This window comes from Seriola dumerili, unplaced genomic scaffold (genome assembly GCF_002260705.1).
Source record: "Seriola dumerili isolate Sdu_G_001 unplaced genomic scaffold, Sdu_1.0 BDQW01000043.1, whole genome shotgun sequence".
NCBI lineage: Eukaryota > Metazoa > Chordata > Actinopteri > Carangiformes > Carangidae > Seriola > Seriola dumerili.
In genome coordinates, this window is record NW_019174298.1 from 1,286,452 (window position 1) to 1,311,258 (window position 24,807).

Below are 24,807 nucleotides of genomic sequence, written 5' to 3' on the forward strand. Positions count from 1 at the left end.
TCAGGTAGACGATGATTATTATTAATGTTATTGGCTGTCATTACTCTTTTTATCAGTATGAACACTACAGTTGCCACTACATTACTAATACTGTTACTGCCGCTACTATCGCTATTATTAATATTCCTATCACTGATCTTGTTCTTTTCCTCTATGCTCTCTTGCTCTCTCTCTCTCTCCAACCCAACCAGTCTTTCAGTATATAAGGTCCAATACAACAAACTTCAGCCTCAGAAAGCACTTTAGAATTAACAGCTCTCTGATTAAAAATGGTAAAGTAAGTAATTGTATGAAATGATAGAAGACAATATATTAGTAGATGGGTTTATAGTAACAAGAAATACAGAACCGTACACAAAAGCTGCCAGTATTTTCCCACTCCTCACTACAAATGTCAATGTCAAATATTATGTTCAGCCTTTTATTCATGTAGCACATTATTACACATAAACTAAATGTGCTTTACATTAAAATGCATGTGGAAACAACCACCCACACAAAGAAAAGAACCTCACAGTCATCAACCAGTCAAAAACACACACACCCACACACACGTAACTAATCATGAGCCTGAGAAAATAAAGGTTTTTAGTTTGTTTTTAAATGTTGAAACAATTATGACAGATCTAAGGTCAGCAGGTAAAGGATGTAGCTACAATCCAAGTAAATATGTGTGCGGGAATGTGTAAGAAAGTGCAACACCAGCATGAGTCCTCGTTCAACTTGGCATATTAATTCTGCTTTTCATCCAGATGAAACAACACACCTCGGGGTGGTTTTATTGCTTTTCTCCCAGTTTATTGTTGTACCAGTTCAGCAGTAAAACATGGTTGAAACATCGGAGCACAATGTAGAAACAGCTTAGGCAGCTCTCAATAAATAGACCTATTAAATATGACAGATTGTATTACAGCAGAGGAATATAAACCTGAAAATGTTTTGCACACAGAGCAAGATGCTTTGTATAAACTTCCCTCCTCTCTCTCTCTCTGACAGTTCAGGTGATTGTTGTTATAAAAATGTTCGTCAGGTTTATGTAACAGCTTCGACTGATGAAATATGAAGACATTTCCATAGGTCCAAGTTGTCATAAATTGCCTCCCGCCGTCTGTGTGTAGCGTACAAGTACACGTGAGGCAGAGAGAGGCGCGTCGAGTTTGACCTCAACGCCCATGTCAAAGTAGTTTTCTGTCAAGTGTGTTTTCATTTCCTCAGAGTTTGTGTGTGTACTATCATGTGAAAGAAAACAGGCAGCATTACATACAGGAGAAAAAAAAACAAAAAAAAACATTGAGTGACATTCCAGGAAATAAATACACTTCTTGCTTTGTTTGAAAAAAATTATTTACACAGTATTGTACATAGAAGAAATTCAGAACTTCCATCTGGGTCTCTCAGTCATAAAAATATATATATAATAAAATCTACAGTAAAAGAATGAACTACAATAACAATTATTGAAATAAACAAAAGATTGTTGACTGTGAATGAATATACAGTACAATCACTGCTTTAAATGTCTTGTATACACAGTAGAAAGCACAAACGTGAGTGTGTGTGTGCGTGTTTGTGTTTGTGCATGTGCGTGTGCGTGTATGTGTGTGTGCGTGTGCGCGCGTGCGTACTTGTGGTGAGGAATCTAAAATTGATTGAAATTCTTTTTCACCCACACAACAACATGTTTACTTCAGGGCAACCTTGAAAATGAGACACAGGAAACCATGTTGAACTTTCAGAACGTTCATCAAATGCATGTGCACGTACTTTGTTTTCTGATCCATTCTCATCGCGTCAAGTGACAGCAAGGGGAAGCCCTCGCTACTCATGGGCTGTGTGCATTTGTGTGCGTGTGTGTGTGTGTGTGTGTGTGTGTGTGTGTGTGTGTGTGTGTGTGTGTGTGTGTGTGTGTGTGTGTCTATGTGAAGATGCTAGAGAGAGTCTAGTGGCAGCCACAAGCTCTGACAACCATGTTGCGGTATTTCTTGAGGATGACGTTGGAGCTGTCATCAAAGTAGAGCACTGAGATGGCGTGGAGCTGCGTGGGCGCACAACAAGGCTTCGGAACTGTCTCTGGGTTAATGAAGTGAACCTGGGGAAAACAGGGAAAATCAAATGGTTAACCCATCATCACACCATGCATGAATACTGAAAAACAGTGTAGCACACATTTTCATAAAGCGCTCTGGGAAAAGAAAAAAAGTATTCTGTGTCACAAGTGTTCTCTGAAATACAATCTGCAACTCTTTTGAATCATTAAATACAGTGGTTCCAACAGCAGCTACACTCTCTTGACAGGTGATGAGATGATTAGACTCTTAACATGACTGCTGGGTTTTTTAGTCCCTGCTTTCATGGTTACTCACGAGGGTTTGCACAATGGCATGGTTTGTGGCATTCATGTAGGAGTTCAGTGGGAAGGCACACTCTCCTTCGCAATAGTACGCTGCGTATCCCTCTGGAGCGATGATCCAGTCCTGACAGTGAGAGAGAGAGAGAGGGAGTCAGAGAGAAATTTAGGTTGTGGACTTGGTACAGACAGTGTGCTAAGAACAGAAGTTAAAGGAGACAGAGAGAGAGAGAGAGAGAGAGAGAGAGAGAGAGAGAGAGTAGAGAAAAGGGATAAAGAGAGATGAAAGAGCAGAGAGCCCAGGTAGCCGGTCAAGAGTGCACAGACTCACCTTGAGTGTCAGCATATTCAAGGTGAGTCTGTGCACCTGAGGACCAAATTTGATACAGATCTGGCCCTTACACAGCTGAGCAGTGCAGATGTGGCTAGATAAGCTTCAGTCAGCTGCACTTGAGCCAGATATGGGCCATGGAAACATATTCAAACATGTGAAACTATAGTTTTCTATAGTTTCACATAGAACTATTTCCTGCAATTATAAACCTAACAAATAACACACACTGATGAAATTGGATATCATATTTTCTTTAATAATGGCAGAAAAAACAAGTAGAAACGCTATGTAGCAGCTTAGTAATACGCTAATCCTGCTTTCTTCATAGGGAGCTGACACTAATGATAGATAATGTTTAATTTGCACTGTGACTAAACAGGTCACTGTCCTTTTACTGTCTTATCTTTGATCCATCATCTTTTTGGAGAAGATCACAATTGCACATTGTCAGCTGGTAATTGAAATATAAATTTAAAGCTGCAACTAGAGAACATTTTCATTATCGATTAATCTGCCCATTATTTTCTTGATTAACCGATTAAACATTTAAAATGTTTAAAATGTTTAAAATTGAATTTACTAGTTTTGCCTTTGTATTTTTTCAGGTCTAACTAGTGTCTGCAGAGCTTCCTCCCAGCCTGCCATCAGAAGGTTCAGGCAGCTTGTATGCAGCCTGAGAGGCAAAACCCAGGGCAAAAAAATTATGAAAAGTTATTGCTCTGAGCCAATAGTTGCAAATGACGTGACCCGATGAATACTGATACTTATTCTCCTCTGAAGTGTGGTTGCTGGACAGTAAGAGGACACTTGAGTAAATCAAGCTGAAACTGTAAAATTGGAGTGGACTTGTCTCCAGTGGAAATTACGCCCTCAGGCTCAAGCATACGTGGGCTGATTCTAGTGTCATTCTTCAGGATTGTGAGATAAGACCAGCAACTAGGACTGTCTGATTTAAGCCTCTGTTGGGCCAAGCAATTTTGGCTACCTGGGAGAGGAATGCTTTCCGTACCTGCCACCCCAAGTCTCTGAAACTGACGTAGAGCTCGTGCTTCTTACAGGCCTGTTTCTGATCAGTACTGCTGTTTTCTGAGGAAAAGGACAGACGGAGAAAAAGAGAGAGATTCAGTACATGTGCTATTATCCCGTTCGGCTACAAGAGTAACTATTTACTGCAGTCAGGCCCCAATTAGGCAGAGATGATAAAGAACAGATCTAAACACAGCCAGTGTCCTCATACAAAACATTAACATTTAGACAATGGCTGAAGGAAATCACCTCCAGATACAGCAGCAGTTTTGTAATTGCTTCAAATGAATGGGCCACCCTGCTTAGAGGTCACTCTGCTGGGCTTTGAGTTTCCACTGGCTGAAACAGATGTGCACACAGAGTAGGCTTGCCACATTTTTCATAACTCAAGTCTTTTATTTATTCTCTCCTCTTTCTCCACACTCACTTCAACGTGTCTTTTTACACCATCCATCTGTGGAAAAAGAATCGTCTGTTTTCTGTCTAATGGTATCTCTCCCTCTCTTCTTCTGGTGACCTCTGGGGCTCTGCGATACAATAGTTCCTGAGAGCGGTTCACATTGGAAATGATCATGAGCGACTGGTTCTCATCATCCAGTTAAAGACCACTGGTATCCAAAGTTCCAAACAGGCCCATTTGGCCCATGTGTTGCGGCCCCGGTTGCCCCACAACACACCGCAGATGTGTTCTGCCATAAAAGCCTGCACTGCCTTACCTCCATGCAGGGAACTTGGCCCCGACTGCTCTGTAATGCTTGTGTAAATAAACAAAGACAGCGGAGATATATTTGAAGCTCAGGCATTACAGTCTAATGTTTCAGCACTTCACATAAACACAGCCCTCTCACACCTCCAAAACAAAGGCCCTGGATATGCATTACATGTTTAGTTGAGCAAGAATCACATCAGTTCCAATGGCATACTTTTGTTGGTTCTGGATGTATTGCATATTTGTGAATGCATGTGAGTGTTTACTGTATGTGTTGGCCCACGTACTATGAAAATGTAGAGATTTTTCTCAGATGGAAAGACAAGTATCAGTCGTCTGTGTCCCATTCCGTGAATTCCTCACGAAGCCAACAAAAGCCAGATTGAAGCAGGAGGTCGGCCCAACACAACAGTATAAATCAACGTCGACTGCATGTACAACACGTACACTTTCAGTGGTTACCTGCAACATTGGCCACTCTGAGTGCCTCTTGGCTCTTTGCCCCTTTGGAGCGGTTGGGGTTACGCTGTTTGGTCCCTGCCGGTGCTGAGCGGATGCTTCGCAGGTGCACCTCAGTGGCTTTGAAGAAGGCCACCATGAAGGGCTGTTTATTCTGAGGCCCACTGCGACCAATCAGGCCAGCCACACGAGGATTGATACTCTCTCCTGTAGGGGGAGACAGAGAGAATAGTACAACAGGTGTAAAATCTAGATTTTATTAAGACATGGCATTGTATCAGGTGAAAGAAAGGTTTTTTTTCTTTTTGTTGCATGTGTGTGGCCCTGTCTTTCCTCACCGACACCTACTTTTGTCATGTCTTTATTGCCACATTCACTTTTACAAATAAGATTTTCCTCTGTGAATTCCTTTCCCTTTTTCTCATCTCCTCTCCACCTCTGAAATGCCAAGAACAAATGCACACTGAACATCAAAGCCTCTGTACTTGTGCTTGTGTGCGTATTTGTGTGGGTGTGTTCGTGCACATGTGTGCATGTGCACTCCAGCCGTGTCTATCTTGTTCTCCCACAGAAGAATGTGTCTCTGATCACAGTTTGGTGGTAAATCAAGACTTCTGGTCGCTGCTGGCGACGGGACGTCCCGTGCGCCTGTCTGTACATGCTCAACCATCAGCCTTCATACGCCATCCAGCACACAAACACACACTCAAGGATACAGCCTCCCTAGCACACCTCTCCCACACCATGAAAGCAATACAGTGTCTGTTTTTCTCTACTAACATGTAACATCCTGCCATCCCTGTGAGAGATAATATTTTCAAACACGTTCTTTCACTGTTTGCTGATAAAGTTTTCCACTGGCTAACATCTGAGCTTCGTGATGACAAACTCCTGCTGAGATGTTATCCTTATGATAACGCAGTGTATTTTCTGCATGGCTGCTAATGAGGCTGAGGGTATGACGGATGGCGTTGATGAATGATGAACAGCAGGGTTTGATTTATCTTTGCTGCGTACGCACAAAGAATAAATCATGTGATTCTTTTGGACTTTCAGAGGACAGCCTGCATGTTATATTATAATGCAGACTTTCATATTTGTTAGACATCCAACAATATCCAACAACTCCACATGATACAAATAGTTAACTTTGGTCTGTCTGAAGAATATGATAATTTGATGGTTGTGAGGTTTTATAGCACTCTGCAGTTTTTCATGCTTTCTACGTGGTTAACCTCAAGGATGGAGGTAACTAAGTACATTTACTCCTGTTACTGTATAATATGTTTTCAGCAAAGTCCTATTTATCTCTACATTTTAAAACATTACAAAGTAAAATGCTATCAGCTAATCTAGCATTACTTTTTTAAACTTTATTTAGCAATTTTTACACTTGCAATATGGGTTGAATTCCTTACTGTGAGCATATTTTATGGTATACCTACTACTTTAACTGAACCAGCTACTTTAATTGATCTTTTCAATAGTTTAATTCTAATTAAGTTACCATTTACCGTAATGTACACCTGTGCAATCTAAAGGTAAATCATACCTTTGTGAAGCTTATAATTCTTCTTCACTACACTAACTTTCTACGTGCTGAGGAATGCACTGATCCGAGTGACACTCACCATTGGTGCTCTCCAGGGCCAGCTGTAGCCCCAGGTTCCTGCCAGGGTTCAGGACCCAGTGGTTACTGGTGGCTGTCACATCAAACACCAACCATCCCTCCTCTGCTGCCCAGATCACCCGAGAGTCCAGCAGGAACAGATCCGACTCCCTGGAGAGGACAAGGAAGACAATAACAGTTCACACTTAAAGATGAACATAAGTCAATAGGGATTATATGCACAATTACAAATGATAGGTTGAAACCATGTGATGGAGTGTAAAGCTAAGTGACTGAAGCGCAAAGCAAAGTAATGGAGGGGAGAAAGGGAGTCAGAGCAGTGTGACGGAGCGAAACAAAGAGAGAGAGATGGAGCAAGAAAGCAAGTAAGGGAGGGAGCTGGGGAGGGAGAGAGGGAGGGCTCCAGATGGTGAGGCCCAGGGGAACACTTCATTTTCTTAATTGACAATAATGGCTTTATAAACGACCGGTCCTTTCATACACTACACACAGTCCATCACTGGCTGGAATTTTGTGAGAGAGCCAGAAAGCCAAAGAGTGAGAGAGAGAGAAAGAGAGAGAGAGAGAGAGGGAGAGAAAGAGGGAGGGAGAGAGAGAGAGGAAGAGACAGAGAGAGAGAAAGCGAAAGAAAAAAAACACAGCTGTGAAAGGGGAAGAAACTGTGTGAAATAGTAGAGAGTGAAATAGTTTATATCCAAGTCAGTCCTATTGTCTAGCAGTGATCTTCTACTCGTTCACCATTGGAGACTAAAATCTCTTGTTCTTTATGTGGCCATTCATGTATCCCGACCTATTTTCTCACTGGGCAGATAGTGTGTCACAGAGCTCTGGTTCATTCATGTACCCAGGCCTGTCTCTGGCAAAGGAATAAATGACTGTGTTGTTCCCTCTGGACAACAGAAACCTTTAGGAGGAGTCGAAGAGAGTAGGACATGGGCCATTCCAGAGTTACATACACCTAGTGGATGGCCCAGATTAGCCACATGGAGAAGGTGGGACAAAGTCTTGTTCTGATTAAAGAAGATTAGAACTGAAATTTATGATTTTCATTATTGATAAATATATTGATTTTCAATTAAAGAACTGTGTAGTCTATAAAGTATCAGTGTAGTTCTGTGATTTTTTAGTTAATCACAGCACTTCTTTGAGCATAAATGCTAACATGCTCACAATGACGATGCTACTGTAACATGCTGGTGTGTAACAGGTATGATATTCATCTTACTCTCGTGGCTTTGCATGCTAACACTTAGTTTAAACACTTACGCTAACACGCTAATCAGCACTGAACAGAAAATATATCTAGAACTGTTGGTAATGTCATTAGCTTTGCAGGTATTTGGTCATAAAATAAATCATTGGACAAATTAAAAATTTGACCTGATCATAGTGCAGGAGGAAAAGTTAAGGGATCATCAAAGTTATTACAATGAATCCTGAGGGGGCCATGAATGGCACCAAATTCCATGGCACCCCATCCAACAGTTTGCTAGACATTTCACAAAAAACAAAGATGTCAACCTCATGGTGGCACAGGGACCAAAGTGGTGGATCAACCAACCCACTGACATTGCCATCCCTAGAGCCACACAGTTAACACGGCCAAAACTGTTGTATGTTTACTGACTAACTGATCAATCAACTAGTCATTTCAGCTAGTTCAGACAGAATCATTGCTTAGCAACATGAAAAACTTAAAACACACATTACTGATGCACAAACAAATAATCATATACATAACCATACTCACCTATCAGAGTGTTCCTCCAACACCTGGTAGACGCTGATGCGGAAGGTCTCATTGTCATAACGTTCGTGGATGAAGTCTTTATATATACGAAACTCAGCAGCAGTGACCGCCTCTCCCTCTGGGATCCGTGATAGGTCGAATCTGAACTCTCTATGATGCCGACGCACTGGTAGGAACTCCTTGTCGTGCTCCACTGCAATAAATAAAAACATGAAAATGACAAATGATGAAAATTTGTATTATCATACACATTGTATCTACAGTGCGCAGAGAACATTGTCTCTATACATGTGAGCTATTCCTGCCCCCCCCCCCCCCCCCTTTACGAGCAGGGTAACAAAATGTCTGCAGGGAGATGCTTTTCGTTTGGTGTTGGGTTGCTTCTTCCAGGTAAACAAAACAGATGTTTGTACAAGAGGGGGACAACAAATGTCTTTTCCTCTCAGATTTTTTACAATTTATTCTTCCCCCACAGTCCATCAACCTCAGTTGCTTGCGAGCTGCTGACATAGCTTGTCAGACTCTGGATCGGTCCCAGATTCAACACATCTATAGATATGTAGTACACATGTTGGTTTATGATTGAAACATTCATGAGGACTAGCACTCGGGGTAATGCATCTGGCGCACACTGCGCCACGATAGAGAGATGCAGGAGGACTCTGACAGCTTTATGAGCCCCTTTCTTCTCCCTCTCTTCCTCTCATAGCCCCAGAGAGTCATCCAGTCTGCCCTTCATCTGGTTCTCATGAGTTGGGGCTCCATGTTTGGAGTACCCCATCCGCATCCCCTCCTCTCTCTCATCCCCACATCCCCGCTTTCCAACCCCCCCACCCCCCAAACCCTGTGCCCCCCCTGACCCTGCTCCTCTCATGTCCCAGCAGGACATCCCTGGGGTCAGCGCCTTGTCTCTCATCATCTCCTGGCTCTCCTTCCACCTCCCTCTTTATCAACTGTCAGACAGACCCCCCACACGTACTTATACGCATCCAAACATACACAAACAGATACATATACACACACAAGTACACAAAATAACTTATAAACCTGCAAAGACCATGAAAACAATACATTATCAAACCAGATCACCGTGGCATTTTGAGCTTTTTCTTCAATCTCGTCCCCTTTCTATATAGTTAATGCTATTCATTGACTAATAGAATTGATTAACAAAAATTCAATCACAATTCATTATCTTTAGTCAAATCTCCTCAAGTTCTCATATGTACAGATCCCCTTCCTCCCTTATTACCTGCACCAAGGAGGTTTGTTGGTTTGTTTGTCAGCAGGATTATGCAAAAACCACTGAACTGAGGGGTGGGGCATGGGCCAGGGAACCAATTAAATTTTGTTGCAGGGGCGGATCCATGAATCTTATTTCACCCCTTTCCTTAACACAGTGAGAAAGGGCTTTTTGTCAAAACTTTTCATCAGTTTTTCATGAAATGTTCATGTTAATTGTGTTGAGATTTATTACTTTGTACAACTCGGTGCAAATCCAATTAATAATCTGAATGCCACAGAAATGTGAGCGGCATTCTAGTTTATATAGAGATTATAAAAAAAGAATAAATTAAAATATATCATTGCAAACGATATGATTTATTTGCAAATTTAATATCTTTGGGGTTGACAAAACAAGATATTTAAAGACGTCACCCATCACTGGTGAAAATAATTGTTTACAGTCTTAATACAATTACATATCAACCACATGCCCCTGCTGGGTTGCAGCTGGGTGACAGAGGAAAGCCCACTCCAGCAACCATTCATCTACCACGTTACTCAACAATTCTTTATCAGAGTTGATTGCTCCCATGCCTCTGAGCCACAACTTTGGCAGGAAAACAGCAAGTCCCGGGATCTTTGCTAAGCTACCAACACACACACACACACACACACACACACACACACACACACACACACACACACACACACACACACACACACACACACACACACACAACTCCATCCCAACTCAAATGAATTTCTGACGACAACATACTTGTTCTGCAATGATGCAAATGTTATGCATGTTTCACTACACAACTAGTGTGGTGTTATTTCTTTCAGTGCACACCTGTGTCTTTGTGTTCCTTCAGGAGTAAAAGAAAGGATCTAATGACTCCTCAGTGAGTGACAGCTCTGCACTCTGTTGCCCATTACACTGTCCTCCATCTGCTGTGGACACACGCACTGGATTGGTTTGAAAAACTCTTTGACTCTTCCTGAAAACAATGAAGTACAAGGTTATGTGGACTTCACTGTAGACCTTTATCAATTCAACACCACTTCCTCAACCCACCCCCACTTATTTATTACCTCTTTTCATTCTATCAGCCCCCTTGCTGTCAACACTTCTACCAATCCTTCACTGTGTGGACCGCTCCATCAATCAGGGCTTTCATCAAGCCCCCCCCCCCCCAAGTTACCCTTTACAACATTATACTGCAGAAAATGCGTAAAGCTCATGGGAGTGAAGCATGGTCTACGACTACACCTGCAGATCACCTCACTCTGTGTTAACACTGTATACCAGCCCAGTGGTTCCTAACCTTTTTCGCTTGTCACCTATAAGAACAAAACAATGTCTGCTTGTGACCTGTCCACACAGCTTGTTGTGTGCATAAGTTGCGAAGATTTCCACTCTTCACAACTAAATAGTGTTTTTTCCTCTCAGATTACTTAGTTTGAAGAATTCACAGAGGCCTAAGTGTTGGACGTTGAAGTGTTTCAAAAGAAAAACTATAATTTTGTAACAGAGATGTATTTTTTCTTTCATATGCCTTTAATCTGTGACGCTCCTGTGTGATTTATCCACAAGGTTGGGAAGGACTGCTCAGGCCTACAAGGTCTGAATAGGAACTCATTATCATTCTGATGTATCTGATGTAATGCATAACCCAGAGGAACAACAGAACACAGTATATAACAAAGTAAAGGCTACCATTTTCATTTTATTATCCTTCCAGGAAACAATTACTTCATGTTGTTGCTACACTGTCACACATTTTCATTCCTCCTTCATACCTCTCTGCTCCAGGGCCTGCTTATTCTTCCACCACACCAGGGACCTCTCCCTCCTCCTGTAGCCCCATGCAGGTGCACTGCCTCCAGGGAGGAAGCCAGACCTGTTCTTTAGCCTCCGGCAGCAGCTGCCCACCCCGTCACTGTAAATGCTCTTTATCTTTGCTTGTGAGAACAGCTGGATGCTTCTGTGAAACTCCCACACTAACTATTTGTATCGCATGGCTTTCCATTTCCACAATGCATGAATTTCATCTGTGCAGTTTGAGAGAAAATGAGAGCAGCTCACAGCTCTTAAGCCTCTGCCATGATTCTCCCATTGTCCCTCTCTTTCTTTCTCTCCGTCTCTAACAGGCCATTACAGCAGTATGGCAGTCATTAGATGAGGGGAAGAGGCACAGTTAAAGCCAAGCGGGAGCATTTATGACTTCCTCCGGGAGGAAGTGAGTAGCCATCGCCCCACCTGTGTCGCACATATACACTCACCACAAACATGGCGAACACACCCTCCCATGCCATATGAGCCCTTTATTTTGAGTGGCCGGCGTACACACACACACACGCTGCGCACACACACACACGCACACACGCACACACACACACACACACACACACACACACAACTATCACAAAGTATTGCCTGTGAAGTGAACGGTCTTGTGCGTCACAGCACGGTAACACAATCATTATGGGTTTCTGTAATCCATAATTAGAGATGCAACAACACACACATGCAAAGAGACAAACACACACAAGTACACGAACATCACAAACATATGCACGTACACAGTGAGCTGCTTTTATCATTCGGCCTGACGTCTGATTTGCTTTTTATACAAACTGCTGATGATGCACAGTTATCCCACATCATTTGCCTTGTGCAGGCCACACACGTGCACAGCAGCACACATCAGAGATGTTGGGAGGATGAAGATTTCGCCATCCTCCAACTCTACCATGCACCTGGCAACCAGAGGGTTATTGTATGAACGCTATGTTAGCATTTTTCGAGATTTATGCTTCCCCACAGGCCATATAGCTTCCTTATCATGTTCTCCACTACAAAGAGCTGTGCCTGCTAAAAGCCAAAACCTCTGATCTTTCTCCAGGAAACAGTCAAGAGTGATTTGAGGTTTACTACTCTACTGGCATGCAGTGATTTTCATTTCATTTTTCTTTCTTAATATAAAATTTTTTTATCTAAAAATCTTGAAATCAATCAAAACATTTCTGTGCCACATTTTTTGTCTATTGACTGCCCGTAGGAGTATTTATGGTGATATTTTATTTTTCTAATCGTCAACAAATCACATGAAAACACCGAAGCCTACAAACAGGTATTTTCCGTGTAGCTTATGTAGCTTATTCCTCTGTGCCAAAAACGGGAAAAACAACACATTAGCAAGTGAGAAATGAGATGCTCCCTCATTATGCTGAACATGAGCACTGCAGTTAATTTTGAGTCATTCACCTTCTTGCTGGTGTAAATACTCGCTAGCACAACAAACACAGCTGGGAAAAAAAATTTTTGACTAACATTTGTCAAAACTACAGTGGGCAACCTTTTTGGGAATTAAATGTATTAAATGAAAAAATGAAATGAAATTATATGTTTGTGACCCATTTTCAAAGATTTACTTCTTCAATAGGAACAAGAGGCCTTGAGGCTGAGAGTGACGGACAGGATGGGGAAATCATAAAGCAGTGAGAGGCAGACTACCACACTGCTGGTCTCGGTCTTCTCATGGGATTTGTTGACCACAACAAAAGTACATAATTGCCAGCCTCATCCTTTAACTCCTTTTCTTTCTACTTGTATGTCCCTCTCTTCCTTTTTCTTCTCCTTTCCCTCTCCTCTAATAATCCCCACCCCCCACCCCCCCCTCACCCCATCTCCTGCCAGGCCTGTAGACCTAAGACACTTCTCCGACACCTCAGGCTCCGGAGCAGCAGCGGACAGACCTGACGGCTCACATTAGCCCAAGTGTCTGTTCGCCACCCTCACACCCCTCAGTCCCGCCTTGCACGCTTCCGCTGCTCGGTAGGGGTGGGGTGGGGTGGGGGTTCTCACCCCTGGCACCGCTCTCACTTCTCTAAACCGATGGCTTAAGCTTCGCCCCACTCCCCCCTCCCTCCTGTCCCACCTCCAGTTCCCTTGAGTTAACTGTGCCACCACTATGTGCACCTCGCTCTGCATCCCTGCAGAGCCCATTAACTCCAACAACACACCTGATACCCAAAAAACCCAGACAATCAAATCAGGGTCACATCATTTCATGATGTGATCTGGAGGTCCATGAAGGGTACTGTTACTACAGAGTCACACAAATTTGATTGATACATCATAATAATCTGTCTCTTTCTGTTGCCCTCACTCCAACAATTATCTAAGTACAGTACAGGGAAAGAGTAAGTCATAGTTTCCGTAAGCTAAAAGGAGAGAGGGGAAGAAAAACTGAGTGCAAGGAAGGGGCAGATTGCTCAAGATGTTTATCCTATAAAGAGTAAAGAGGGTTTGATCTCTTGGGTACCGGGTGACTACCCACAGTAGGGCCATTACAACGTTAGGAAACATCCTGCCCACTGGCGACTACTGATGACATCATGCCTGTGTGATGTATTTATACTGCTGTATGGCCTGACAGCGCTGGCTCCCTGGGAAAGGGTCACTGGTGTTTCATGCTATAACTTACTCACAGTTGACGATCATTAACTCACCGCAGAGTGTGTGTGTGTGCGCACAATCACGTACACATGCCTTTGAGCCTGTGTGCAAGAAGAAGCAGTAACCACAGGAAGAAGAGTCTTTATATTTAAGACTTGTGGTCAAAACAAACTTTTCTGGGGGGGTCTAAGATTATACTCACAGCAGCTTTGGTAACTTCTCTCTCTCTCTCTCTCTCTCTCTGCAGCCATCACACATGCTTGCCCTCTACACCCATAAACTGTAGTGCTGGGTTTGACCTCATGCTTCGCTGGGCATCATGGACCAGAGATTTATGTGGATATGTAACAGAGTGCAACTCACAGGAATGTATCTGACTGTAAAGCCTCTCTTTGGCGCTCTGCTAATGTTTTCATCATTTTGGGGAATGCAGTACACTTATCCACATTCTGAGAGTTAGATGACACTATCGATGCCACTCTCATATCTGAATACGAAACTGCAGCCAGCAGCTGGGTAGTGTAGCCTAGCATTAAGCCTGAAAAACAGGCGGAGGCAGCTAGCTTGGCTCCATTCAAAGGTAAGAAGATCCACCTACCAGCATCTCCAAAACCCACTAGTTAACACGTTATGTCTTGTTTGTTTAATCAGTACAAAAAAAGTAAAGAAGGTTTATGTGCTGGACTATTTCTTGGCTGGGAGAAGTTGCCAGGCAACAGCGGAGACTCCAAAGTTACTGCTTCATATTCACAGACGGAACTGAGAATGTTGTCAATTTATCGCCTAACTGCAAAAAAGCACATTTCGCAAAGGTTTTAAAGGTGCACTATGCATTCCTGCGTGACTTCACTTCTGTTGATGTTCGAAGTAAATACCAAACAAAACAGAGCAAGCTCGCCCCCCCCATGTTTGCATCGGACTGGAAGCCCTTCTGCCGGCGGAGTTCTCGCCACATTTGAATCGATTCCCCAATATAAATGCGGGTCTTTGTTCGTTCCTTCGCCATTTCTCTCCTCCTCGCCATATATTCATCCAAACATCTTTTCTTTGGTCGTGTCCGTGCCTTGGCCATTTCCCAAAATATATTGTTGAGTTGTTAGACCTAGTTCACGGGGCCGTCCAGCTATCTACTCTCAGATACTCATGCTACTCTATCAACTCTGCTCACTGCCCCCCCCCGAGACCGCGCTTTTTCACAGTGTATTCAGGGGGCAGGCAGCTAGTGGATCAAGGGGAGATGCCTATGATTTGAGACAAAAATAAAATCGCGCTGAAACCATGCAGGAATGCATAGTGCACCTTTAATACAGCCCCTCACATTTTGAAACTCAATAAAGGTGATTTGAATTTCATTTGTTTTATTTACTATGATTTACTTCATAATTCATATTCTTATTTTTTAATACTTTTATAATTTGGTGTACCCGTCCTTTACTGTGAACCAAAGTGGTGAATCTGTTGATCAGGCACTGACTGAAGGTCCTGCAGGGCAAATTGAGTCATCTCGGAAATTGGAACTGAGACATCGTCATGTTCCCTCAGAAGTCTGTCAAAAGAGATTGTACATTAGTGAAAGGCAACAGTGGCAACAAAGAAACCACATCCTAAATCTTCAGCGGTCATTGTTCTGCGGTGTGATATAATGTGTGGAGAGACGGGGATGAAGGGCTGTGGACAGATCTGTGCCAGGCGGGAGAGGGATCCCTCTCTGTGCTAATGCCACTGTGACCATCTGCACTTCCCCTTAGCTGCAGGATAGAGCAACTCACAGACGTGGAACCACAGCCGTTCAGTTTCCCCCACTCACTCTTCCCCCTCATCCCCTTGTTTTTATGTTCTTTAATTTTGTGGCCACAGGGGCCACACCCTCCTCGACCAGCCAAGCCGCCTCTTATTATAGACCTCAGGAAAATTCACATACAATACGCACATCGGCACAAAGAGACACACAGATTTTCCGGTGTCTACATAAAACTTTTTTGCAACCTCGAGTGGCATCTTGTGCACACATGATGGGCACGTTGGCACCCTGATTTTCACAGCTTGTTGTTTATTTTGTTTAATCACAGCCTGTTTCTTTTTCAAATAAACAAAACATCTGTGGAGGAAACCCAAGGGAAACACAGCTGCATGCATGCCCAAATAAATAGAAACTTGCCACATGCAATTTATACTCCAAGCTGTACATACACAATATTTCATCACTTATCATAAAAACACTTGCGTACAGTTGTTGCTTGGCTTTTTACAAGCTTTGATTTGGCCGTTGGAACCTGGTGAGGAATCTGGTCAGTATTACGAGCTTCCGCTAACGCAATCTTCCGCTAGGAGAACTAACACACATCACACGGTGCAGCTGGTGACTGGGCAGGGTAGGTGGCTCTAAAATAGTGTTTTACTATGCACAAACACACACACACACACACACACACACACACACACACACACACACACACAGAAACACGACTGCTCTAACACGAAGGTTCAACAAGCACATTATGTTCCCACAAGAAAAAAGAAATGGACTCGCTTTAAAGAAATTCACAGCATCCATTCGTGATCCACCGTTCCCCTCTCTTGCACTTTTCCTTTCCTCACTTCTTTCCTCCTTCTCCTCTCATCTCATTCCTTCTCTCCCGTCCGCCCTGTCAGTGCCCCAGTACCAAGGAAAGAGTGCTGTATTTGTTTTTGCAGCAGCGGAGCTGTTGGTCCCAGGATCTCTGGCTGTGCTCTGGCCCACATCTGCTCTCTCAGCTTCACTGCTTGGTACCCGCCGTCATGGAAGTGCAGGGGAGTCTTATGTGCCGCAGGTCACTGATAAGGCGAGGCCAAAGTAACCCAGATGAAAGAGAAGTGGCTAAAAGGGTGGAAATATAATTCATTCTGTTGTCCGCTGCACTTTTTTGAATCTCACAGTTCGCTTTAATGTATCAATTATTCCTGTTCTCCTGCTAACATTATGCAGTGGTCGCATATTGCATGAGTTTACCACAAAATTGGAGCCACATTCAGAGAGACAGAAAGAAAGAAGGAAAAGTCAGAGCAGGAGAGTGAAATTATTAGAAAAACTAAAGTGAGCCCAGCATTCCTGGCAATAAAGAAGCTCCGTCCATCATTGAAGCAGGGCTAGAACGCCCGCTGTTTAGTACATCTGGGCCTTTTGACCACTCGCCACATTGTCAAGTCCCACCCGCAGAGTGTTTCATCATCTCTCCCAGCAAGTGCCTTAGTCTGGCCAAGAGCACAGAGGCTCTGCTATGTACATCCAGATGTCATTCTGGACTCATGGCTTCAACAGGTGAATCTGGGAGATAACAAATGGAAAAAAAACATGACTTTCCTGGATCTCTCCAGCTGCGGACTTTGTAAAGTTGCCTGAAGTTTAAGAGGGGAGAGATTCTTTGTCTCCATTTGCGATATTTATTTACACACCGGACCTCAACATAATACATCAAATGGTTGAGAGCATTAAGAGAAACTACCTGACAGGAAGGCAGGGCTATCTGTACCAACTGTTACATTCCTCTGCTTCTGCTCACTCCCTTTCCAGCAGAAAGCAATAAAACACTCAATAACACTAATTAGCTCCAGAAGCATTCCTTTTGGGAAAAAAAAAGTGTATGTGCCTTTCTTTCCACACATGTATGTATGCGAGTACATACATATGCGTGTGCTTTTTAGTCCACTGGGAGTGTATACAGAAGCGATTACATAAATCTTCAGGAGGAAAAAAGGCGTACTAGCAGTGTCAAGGACAGGCTGCATGCACAGAGGAAAGAGTGGCCTTCAACACATGCTTGTCTTTTAATTTTTGTGGTCCTCTTGTTCACATTTCGGAAAGCAGCAGCTTCTGGTGTGAGATGGAGAGACCAAGACAGACAAATCTGTCAAATTAACAACTCAACAGTGGACAAAAAGTACAGATGTGTGCGTGTGTGTGTTTATGAGAGAGAGAAGGAGTGAGAGACAAAGTAGAGAGACAGGGAAAGCAGTGTTTTGGGTTCAGATAAAGTGTGTGTATGTATGTGGACGAGGAGACGACGGACGAGACGAAAACGGAGGGCGAGAGAGAGAGAGAGAGAGAGAGAGAGAGAGAGAGAGAGAGAGAGAGAGAGAGAGAGAGAGAGAGAGAGAGAGAGGTGGGGAGTGGAAAAACACACAAAAGAACTTGAGAAAGTGTTGAAATGTTTTATGTCTGGGACCACGGGAGATTTAAACCTCTGGAGGTGAGGGCCAGAGCAGGAGGTTGGAGACTAAACCCCCCCACAACACTACTGGGACCATATGATAACTAACTAATTAAAACTAGGAGGCCAGTGCTGATAATCAATACTGTTGGTTCAGGGAGGGTAGGGAGGGAAATTTGGTATCAGATGGTCCTGCATGAGGGAAGGATGGGAGACAGGGCCAGACATGATGGTGGAGGTCGAGATGAGGGGACTTGTTGGACTCTGAAAAGATAAAGTTTCACTGCACAGCTGCTTTGGCCTGTAGACAGAGGGAAACATCTGTATTAACCTCAGCACCACGGGCAGCCCACTGTGGAGAGGAATGCAAGGAGCAATAGAGAGAAGGGTGGGGAGAGAATGAACAGAAGATATGAGTATGTTTTTAAAAAAGACAGATATTGGAGCTATTCGCTTGAAATTACAAGTTCGGACCACTACCAGCTAGTATAAAACCAGAGCTGCGTGCCTCTGACGTGACTCTGGTGTGACACAACTGCTTCCGAGCATGCAGCCGTGAGTGTGTGAGCTGGTGACACAATGCTGTCTGAAAGCCAAAGCCTCTAATAAATCCTCACTAATTTACCAGTTAGACCTTTCTTCCCCTCACTCCTCTCCATTTCCTTCCTATTAACACATTCTCTAAAGCAGATAGGGCTGGCAGGCGACTGTGCGGCAGCTCCTGTGGGAGTAGACAGAGGGCCACGAATGAGGGCCAGGTGGTGCCCTGTCAGGTCACCAAGGTAACGCAGAGGATAATTACCGACTAGTGCAGTGACTCACTCAGCACGCCAAGTCTGTATGATACTTCTCCCGGTCTCAACTCACCAGTCAAATACAGGCAGAGCTTTAACATGACACACAGCACCATGTGCGACATCATGAGGCTTAAACTGGGTGAGATCATGGCTACCCGACTGTTACATATTGCAAATTGTTACAATGAGTGAAAGAGAGTAGTGGAACTTTGTTTGTTTACTGCTTTTCAGTTCTGTTTATTGAAATGTGTCACATCTGGTGCTGATTAACAGCAGCAGAGCACGTTCTTAAATGCACCCTGGTAGCACATGTTTTCAAAGGCTTGATATTTGTTCACTTTTTAGATGCTTTTATTTTACAGCACCACCCCTCGGAGTGTCCAGACACAGAGCCTGTTCTAAAGCATCACTCTCACACACGCAGAGAGCCATCAGCCAGGTTTCAGTTACAGAATGAACCGGCACACACAACACCAGGACCCTCAAAACTGAGGCAGCCACCGTCATGAATTTTAGTAGGGGATATTTTATGATGCTGACGTACAGCATCGTATGGTGAACGTATGCAAAATCACCTATGAAATAATCAAATACATGTCCAGAGCAATAAACTGTGTTGTTGTTATGCACTACACAAAACCAAACTGCTTATTTGTGTAAAATTTCAACCAATTCAACAAAGTAATTTTGTAAGTAAGTCTGTAACAAGTTTTATTGTCAACAAAACAAATCCCATTTAAACATGTTACTCTTGCTTATTTTGAGTCATCTCCGGTACACCGTCCACTCACTAGAGCACCAAATGTGTAACACAGTGATCCGCAGCTGAAAAAAGTCCCCAACAAATTCAACATTTACTGCTGTTTGAGTAACGCGCTAAAAACTACACTGCCCAGCCTCTTCAAAGAAATGACTGAGAGCTCTTTAAAAATGACCCAATGTATTCATGACCTGTTTCTGAAGATTAACATCTTTAGCAGGAGCCAATGTCGTCGGGGCCCGGTGCCACAGACAGGGTAGGGAAGTCACAAAGTATTGTTGGCTGTGATCTTTTCCTGGGTATTGTTGACTAAGAATACAATAAAATAAAAGACAGAATAACATCAGTCTTATTCTTTAACTTAGAACAATAAAATGTTAAGACCATATCGTCCCCTCATGAATCTGCTGAACGTTGATAAACCGCTACACTGATTTATTACCTAGCCCTTATGTATACACAGACAGCTGGAATGTAGCGCTATCTCTTTTCCTCACGCTCTCCAAAGGTTACATTAATCCAGTCAGGATTGCATGAGAACTGGAATAATAAGGAAGCTATGACTAACATACTTCACGTTGACATTTTACAGTAAGAGACTATAACACTGCCCCCTCCCAAACATAAACACAGGTGATGATGTTGCCACTGTTTCAGTCATCCAGGATGCAAATAGCAGACGTCCAAGTCACAGCCCTTTTCCTGTGGTCTGGGAGGAGTAAATGGGCATTTAAGCTTGGGCATTACGAGTGTTTGAGCGTGTGCCTGGATGGCTGAGTAGGACTGGCCTGTGTGAGAGTTTAACATGAACTGAACTGAACTGTGGCTCAGCACAGGCCAAAGTGGCGGCCAAAAGCCCTGGAAGCTGTGGTCTGTTAAGGAGGAAATGCCTTAATTCACGGTGGCTGAGGGCTAATGCTGCCAGAGACCACTGGGATTCAATTAAATAATTATTACCAAAAGGATGTAGCATGTACTATAGATAGATAGATAGATAGATAGATAGATAGATAGATAGATAGATAGATAGATAGATAGATAGATAGATAGATAGATAGATAGATAGATAGATAGATTTTCTCTTTTTCTTTTTTACCTCCCTATATTCTTTTCTGTTGCCACTCTGACAGACAGAGAGTGTGTGTGTTGCATTAACTTGCTGGCATGTTATCATGGCATGTCCGGCACACACCCAGTGCCTGGGTGACCTGTGTTGCGTGTCGTGTAGCAGTGTACATTCTGAATGTATGCTGTAAGCCATTTACACAGCTGGGCTTTTAAACTGAAGTGACTCAGTGAGAGGACGTCCCTGGCCTGGGGTCTGTCCCAAAGTCCACACCCACAATAAACTGGCTGCACTGGAGTCTGGAGCACTCGCACAGGCTGACAACAAAGTGTATAAGCTCCCCTGAGTGGCAATCAGGAAGGAAGAGGAAGAGCAAGTAACATCTATTCTTCTTTTCATATCAAGGCACTGCTTAAAATAATTAAGTAGCTCACTTTTACACTGCTGTGCTGACTAGATGGGTAGTTCTGTGCTGTAGCTCTGTGATGGACCCGTAGTGAAATCAGATACGTTCTTGTCAGAGTATTCAACTTTAAATAAAAATACAAACCCATGCATGAAAGCAGGCCTCTCAGGAAGCAGTAACCAGTGTACAAAGTCTGACTAATGTACCTTGGCACGGTAGTTATGGAGACATGCAGAGTTTTGAGGGACAGTTTTTAAATAAAAGCCACACTCATTTTGCTCTCAGACAACCTAAATAAGAAAACAAAGCCACAACGAGCAAATGCGGAGAGGAAGGAATTTGGAGAGGAAATAGTCAATCCTTTTGATAGCCATCACTTACTTCTCCATGTCCCTCTCGCTCTCATGTGAAGGGTAATGAAACAGAATATTATCTGCTGTTTTAAATCAAGCTGCCTGGATGCATATTTGATGGTATCACATGAGACTCGGGCAGAAACCTAACAATGAACCCGACTGACAGATGCAACACGTGGCAGATAGCACACACAATGTAATGACACACACCCGCTTTATATGCAAATGTATGGCAACACTGAACATGTGCCATGAGGAAGACTCAACCTGGGCAAATGCCATCAGTAATTACATTACCCACAAGACTCCGGGAAGGCAGTGTGACTTTTCTTTCCACAATCTCCTAATATATTAAATAAAAAAATGTTCTCTCTAGCTGATGTGACCCATCTTTGTTTATATTTTTTCAGTCTGCTTTGAGTATCATCCTTGCAAAAGACATGGGCCGAGTCCCAGCTATCTCTCGTCCTTCTTTCTCTCTCAAAAGCTCCCTTCTTTCGTCAGCTTTCTGCAGCCTTGGCCCTTGACTTTGCGAGGCCCTTGACTTTGAGAGTCTCTGTGGTCAAATCCATCTGTGTCACAGCCTGTCAAAAATAGTCACAATGCAGCAGCTCCCACAGTAATTACACACTGCAGTGGAGGAACCAGTGTCACCTCCCTCTCTCTTGCCAAGACGCTCCAACAATGATCTTTCCAGGATTGAATGTAAACTTCCAAGTCCTTGCAAAACTGCACTGAAACTCTGTTGGTTTGCAAACATTTCGCTGCCATACGCCTACTGAGAGGTCCACATATCGTCTGTTTTATGCAAAAGTATGGCAAAGGTTAATAAAGTAAAATAAGACACGGCCACTCATCTGGAGCGTAAGTGGGGCATTTGCTGTCACTGAATAATTTGTTGAGCAAATTGAATGATAATGGTTTGTTTATCTAACCATAAATCTGACACCACCTTCTAATGTTGTGATTATTTGCACTTAACCACTGACTGTTGCTGACAGCAGTAAAAATGGTCCAAGAGCGATCGATTTCCATAAACATGCTGATTAGATAAGCACAGGACAACATTTAACAACCAGCAACTTAAAAAAAAATAACTATTCCGACAATATAATGACTCACTGTGTGACAAACTGAAACTGATTCAACTGGCATTATTGTGTCTATAGGGATGTCTCCAGATTAGAGTGAAGGGAGGACACTGTGCACTTTGAACCCAGTCGGTCTGCTGTTGACTTACTCATTCTTTAGATAACACATGGTTGACATATTAGCTGCTGGCTGGTCCATCATCCCCAGCTCCAGCACCTGAACATTAGCCGGCTGCACAGCTGTTTAACAGAGAGGGACACTGGAATGTGACACTCCTGGGTATTAGCCGGATAACTGCACCTAGTTGTACAGTAGTTGTACGTGAACGCGGTTATTGTGCTGGTCTCCTGTGTGTGCATGCAGGTGTGACATCAGAGAAAATACATGTGCTTGTTAAGGTGCAATAACAAGACCCTCCTTTCACCATAAACACATAAATATCCTTTGAGTGAGATAGTCATGATTATCATTGATACTATTAAAAAAGCTGAGATGACTGGACTGGGAACTATAGTGCACAATAGTGACTTAATTGTTGCCATCATTGTAACATGTCTATTATCCTCCAGGGGCTTGTTTTGTTGTATTGAACTTTGTAAAACTAAAGCGGGGACTATTTTTCAATAGCTTTTGGTCACACAAACAGTGAAAAAAGAAGGAGCCTACCTAAATTGACAAAGCTCATGACCATGTCTGCATCGTTCAAGAAGTTGTTGTCTTGCAGGCTGGCTATCGGGGGCCCCTGGGTGGTGAAGACGGGCTTGTAAGGGTAGGAGTATCTGTCCTCGTCCCCCTCTGTGGACATGGCGTTGTAAAGGTCCAACATAAACATCGGGGCAGCGTTGTGCTTTCCGTGGAGGTGGGGTCGCGGCCGGTGCGGCAGCCCCAGGATCGACAGGATCTCCCGCTGCATCTCTCTGCGCTCCTGGCTCTTCAGCCGACGGTGGATGAAACTGGAGTGGAACTCGTTGTCCAAAGTAAAGTTCGTAAAGGCGGTATCCGCCAGGACGCAGTAGCTCCAAACCAAGAGCAGAGCCGGAGCACGTCGATCCAAAATCGGTGCCATGGTACTTGCCGTGCGTAATTGCGCCCAGTTCTGCTCGCCGAAAACTCGGGGAAATGGATATTGAACTTTTAGCAACAGGCAGCCAGTGTTCAATATCCAAAATTAGTGACCGACCCTCATGTTGAGGGAAGTACTCCGAGATGAAACATCAATTTAACTTTAAGTCCTTTTATTGATTGGTTTTCCGGGCAGATTGTGTTCGCGTGGACCCTCTTTCCTCATCCACAACCTGTGGCCCACAGCTATCAACTGTAGTGCAGCCTGCAAACTGCAGAGTGGAGGCTGCGAGCAGACGCGTTTCACCGGGAGAGGCACGAACAAGTTCTGTGGAGGAGGCGCTGTGTACTGGGAGGAGCAGGAGAGAGAGAGAGCGAGAGCGAGCGAGCGAGCGAGCGAGAGAGAGAGAGGGAGTATGTTGTGGTTGTCTAATGGAGAGCTGACTTGGCCTTTGTTACCAGTTGTTGAAAGGCTTGAGGCTACATGTGCAAATACAAAACGGATTAGGACGGGATTTGTATCATGATGCTTCAGTTTATGATAAAGCACATTTTGTCATTCCTTTCCCACAATTCCTAGTGCTTGTTGTGTGGGTTCAGTAATGACAGATGTGCAGACAGTGACAATAGGCCTTTCAGTGTTTAGTGTGCTTATGGAAAATAACAGACTTCATTTCAGAGGGTAATTATTTGCCTCTGTGGGTGAATACTACAATACTGTGGGAGAGGTTGCAACATGCAGTTGCACTGCTGCCACTATGTGATCTGCAGGTGCACTATCTGAATACCTCGGGTCACGTGGTTGTGAGAGTTAAAAGTCAGTTGTCCTTTGATGTCAAAGAGGCAGTATTACGGCCTCACAACTGCCATTTCATGCTGCATTTCTGAAGATATCCAAGCTCTCTATCCCCACTGCTGGAGCAGGAAGTTTGTGACAAAGGCAGCGGTGCACAGACAGAGCACAGACTGCGAAGGAGGGGTGCAGATGTTTGGCAGCTGCTCCATCCCCTCCATCTGCCCCCCTGGCCCCAGCACCTCTTAAACACCACACTTTAATGGAACGCTCCTGACCCTCTTGTACGCTCTGCTCTCACTGACACAGACGGAGAGGTTTCAGAGGGCCCTTGCACCAGG

The 24,807-nt window shown here is 43.7% G+C and overlaps 1 protein-coding gene across 1 annotated transcript; it reads right to left on the reverse strand.

Annotated features, from left to right (window-relative positions):
- Nucleotides 1-1,939: 1,939 nt before the first annotated feature.
- Nucleotides 1,940-23,858, reverse strand: LOC111217416 (bone morphogenetic protein 7-like). The gene is made up of 7 exons (XM_022739274.1): nt 23,278-23,858; nt 8,256-8,448; nt 6,507-6,655; nt 4,879-5,082; nt 3,691-3,767; nt 2,364-2,474; nt 1,940-2,089 (listed from the first exon to the last, which is right to left on the reverse strand). The coding sequence occupies exons 1-7, from the start codon at nt 23,675-23,677 to the stop codon at nt 1,940-1,942; spliced, it is 1,284 nt and encodes a 427-aa protein (XP_022594995.1). The 5' UTR covers nt 23,678-23,858.
- Between the last annotated feature and the right edge of the window lie 949 nt (nt 23,859-24,807).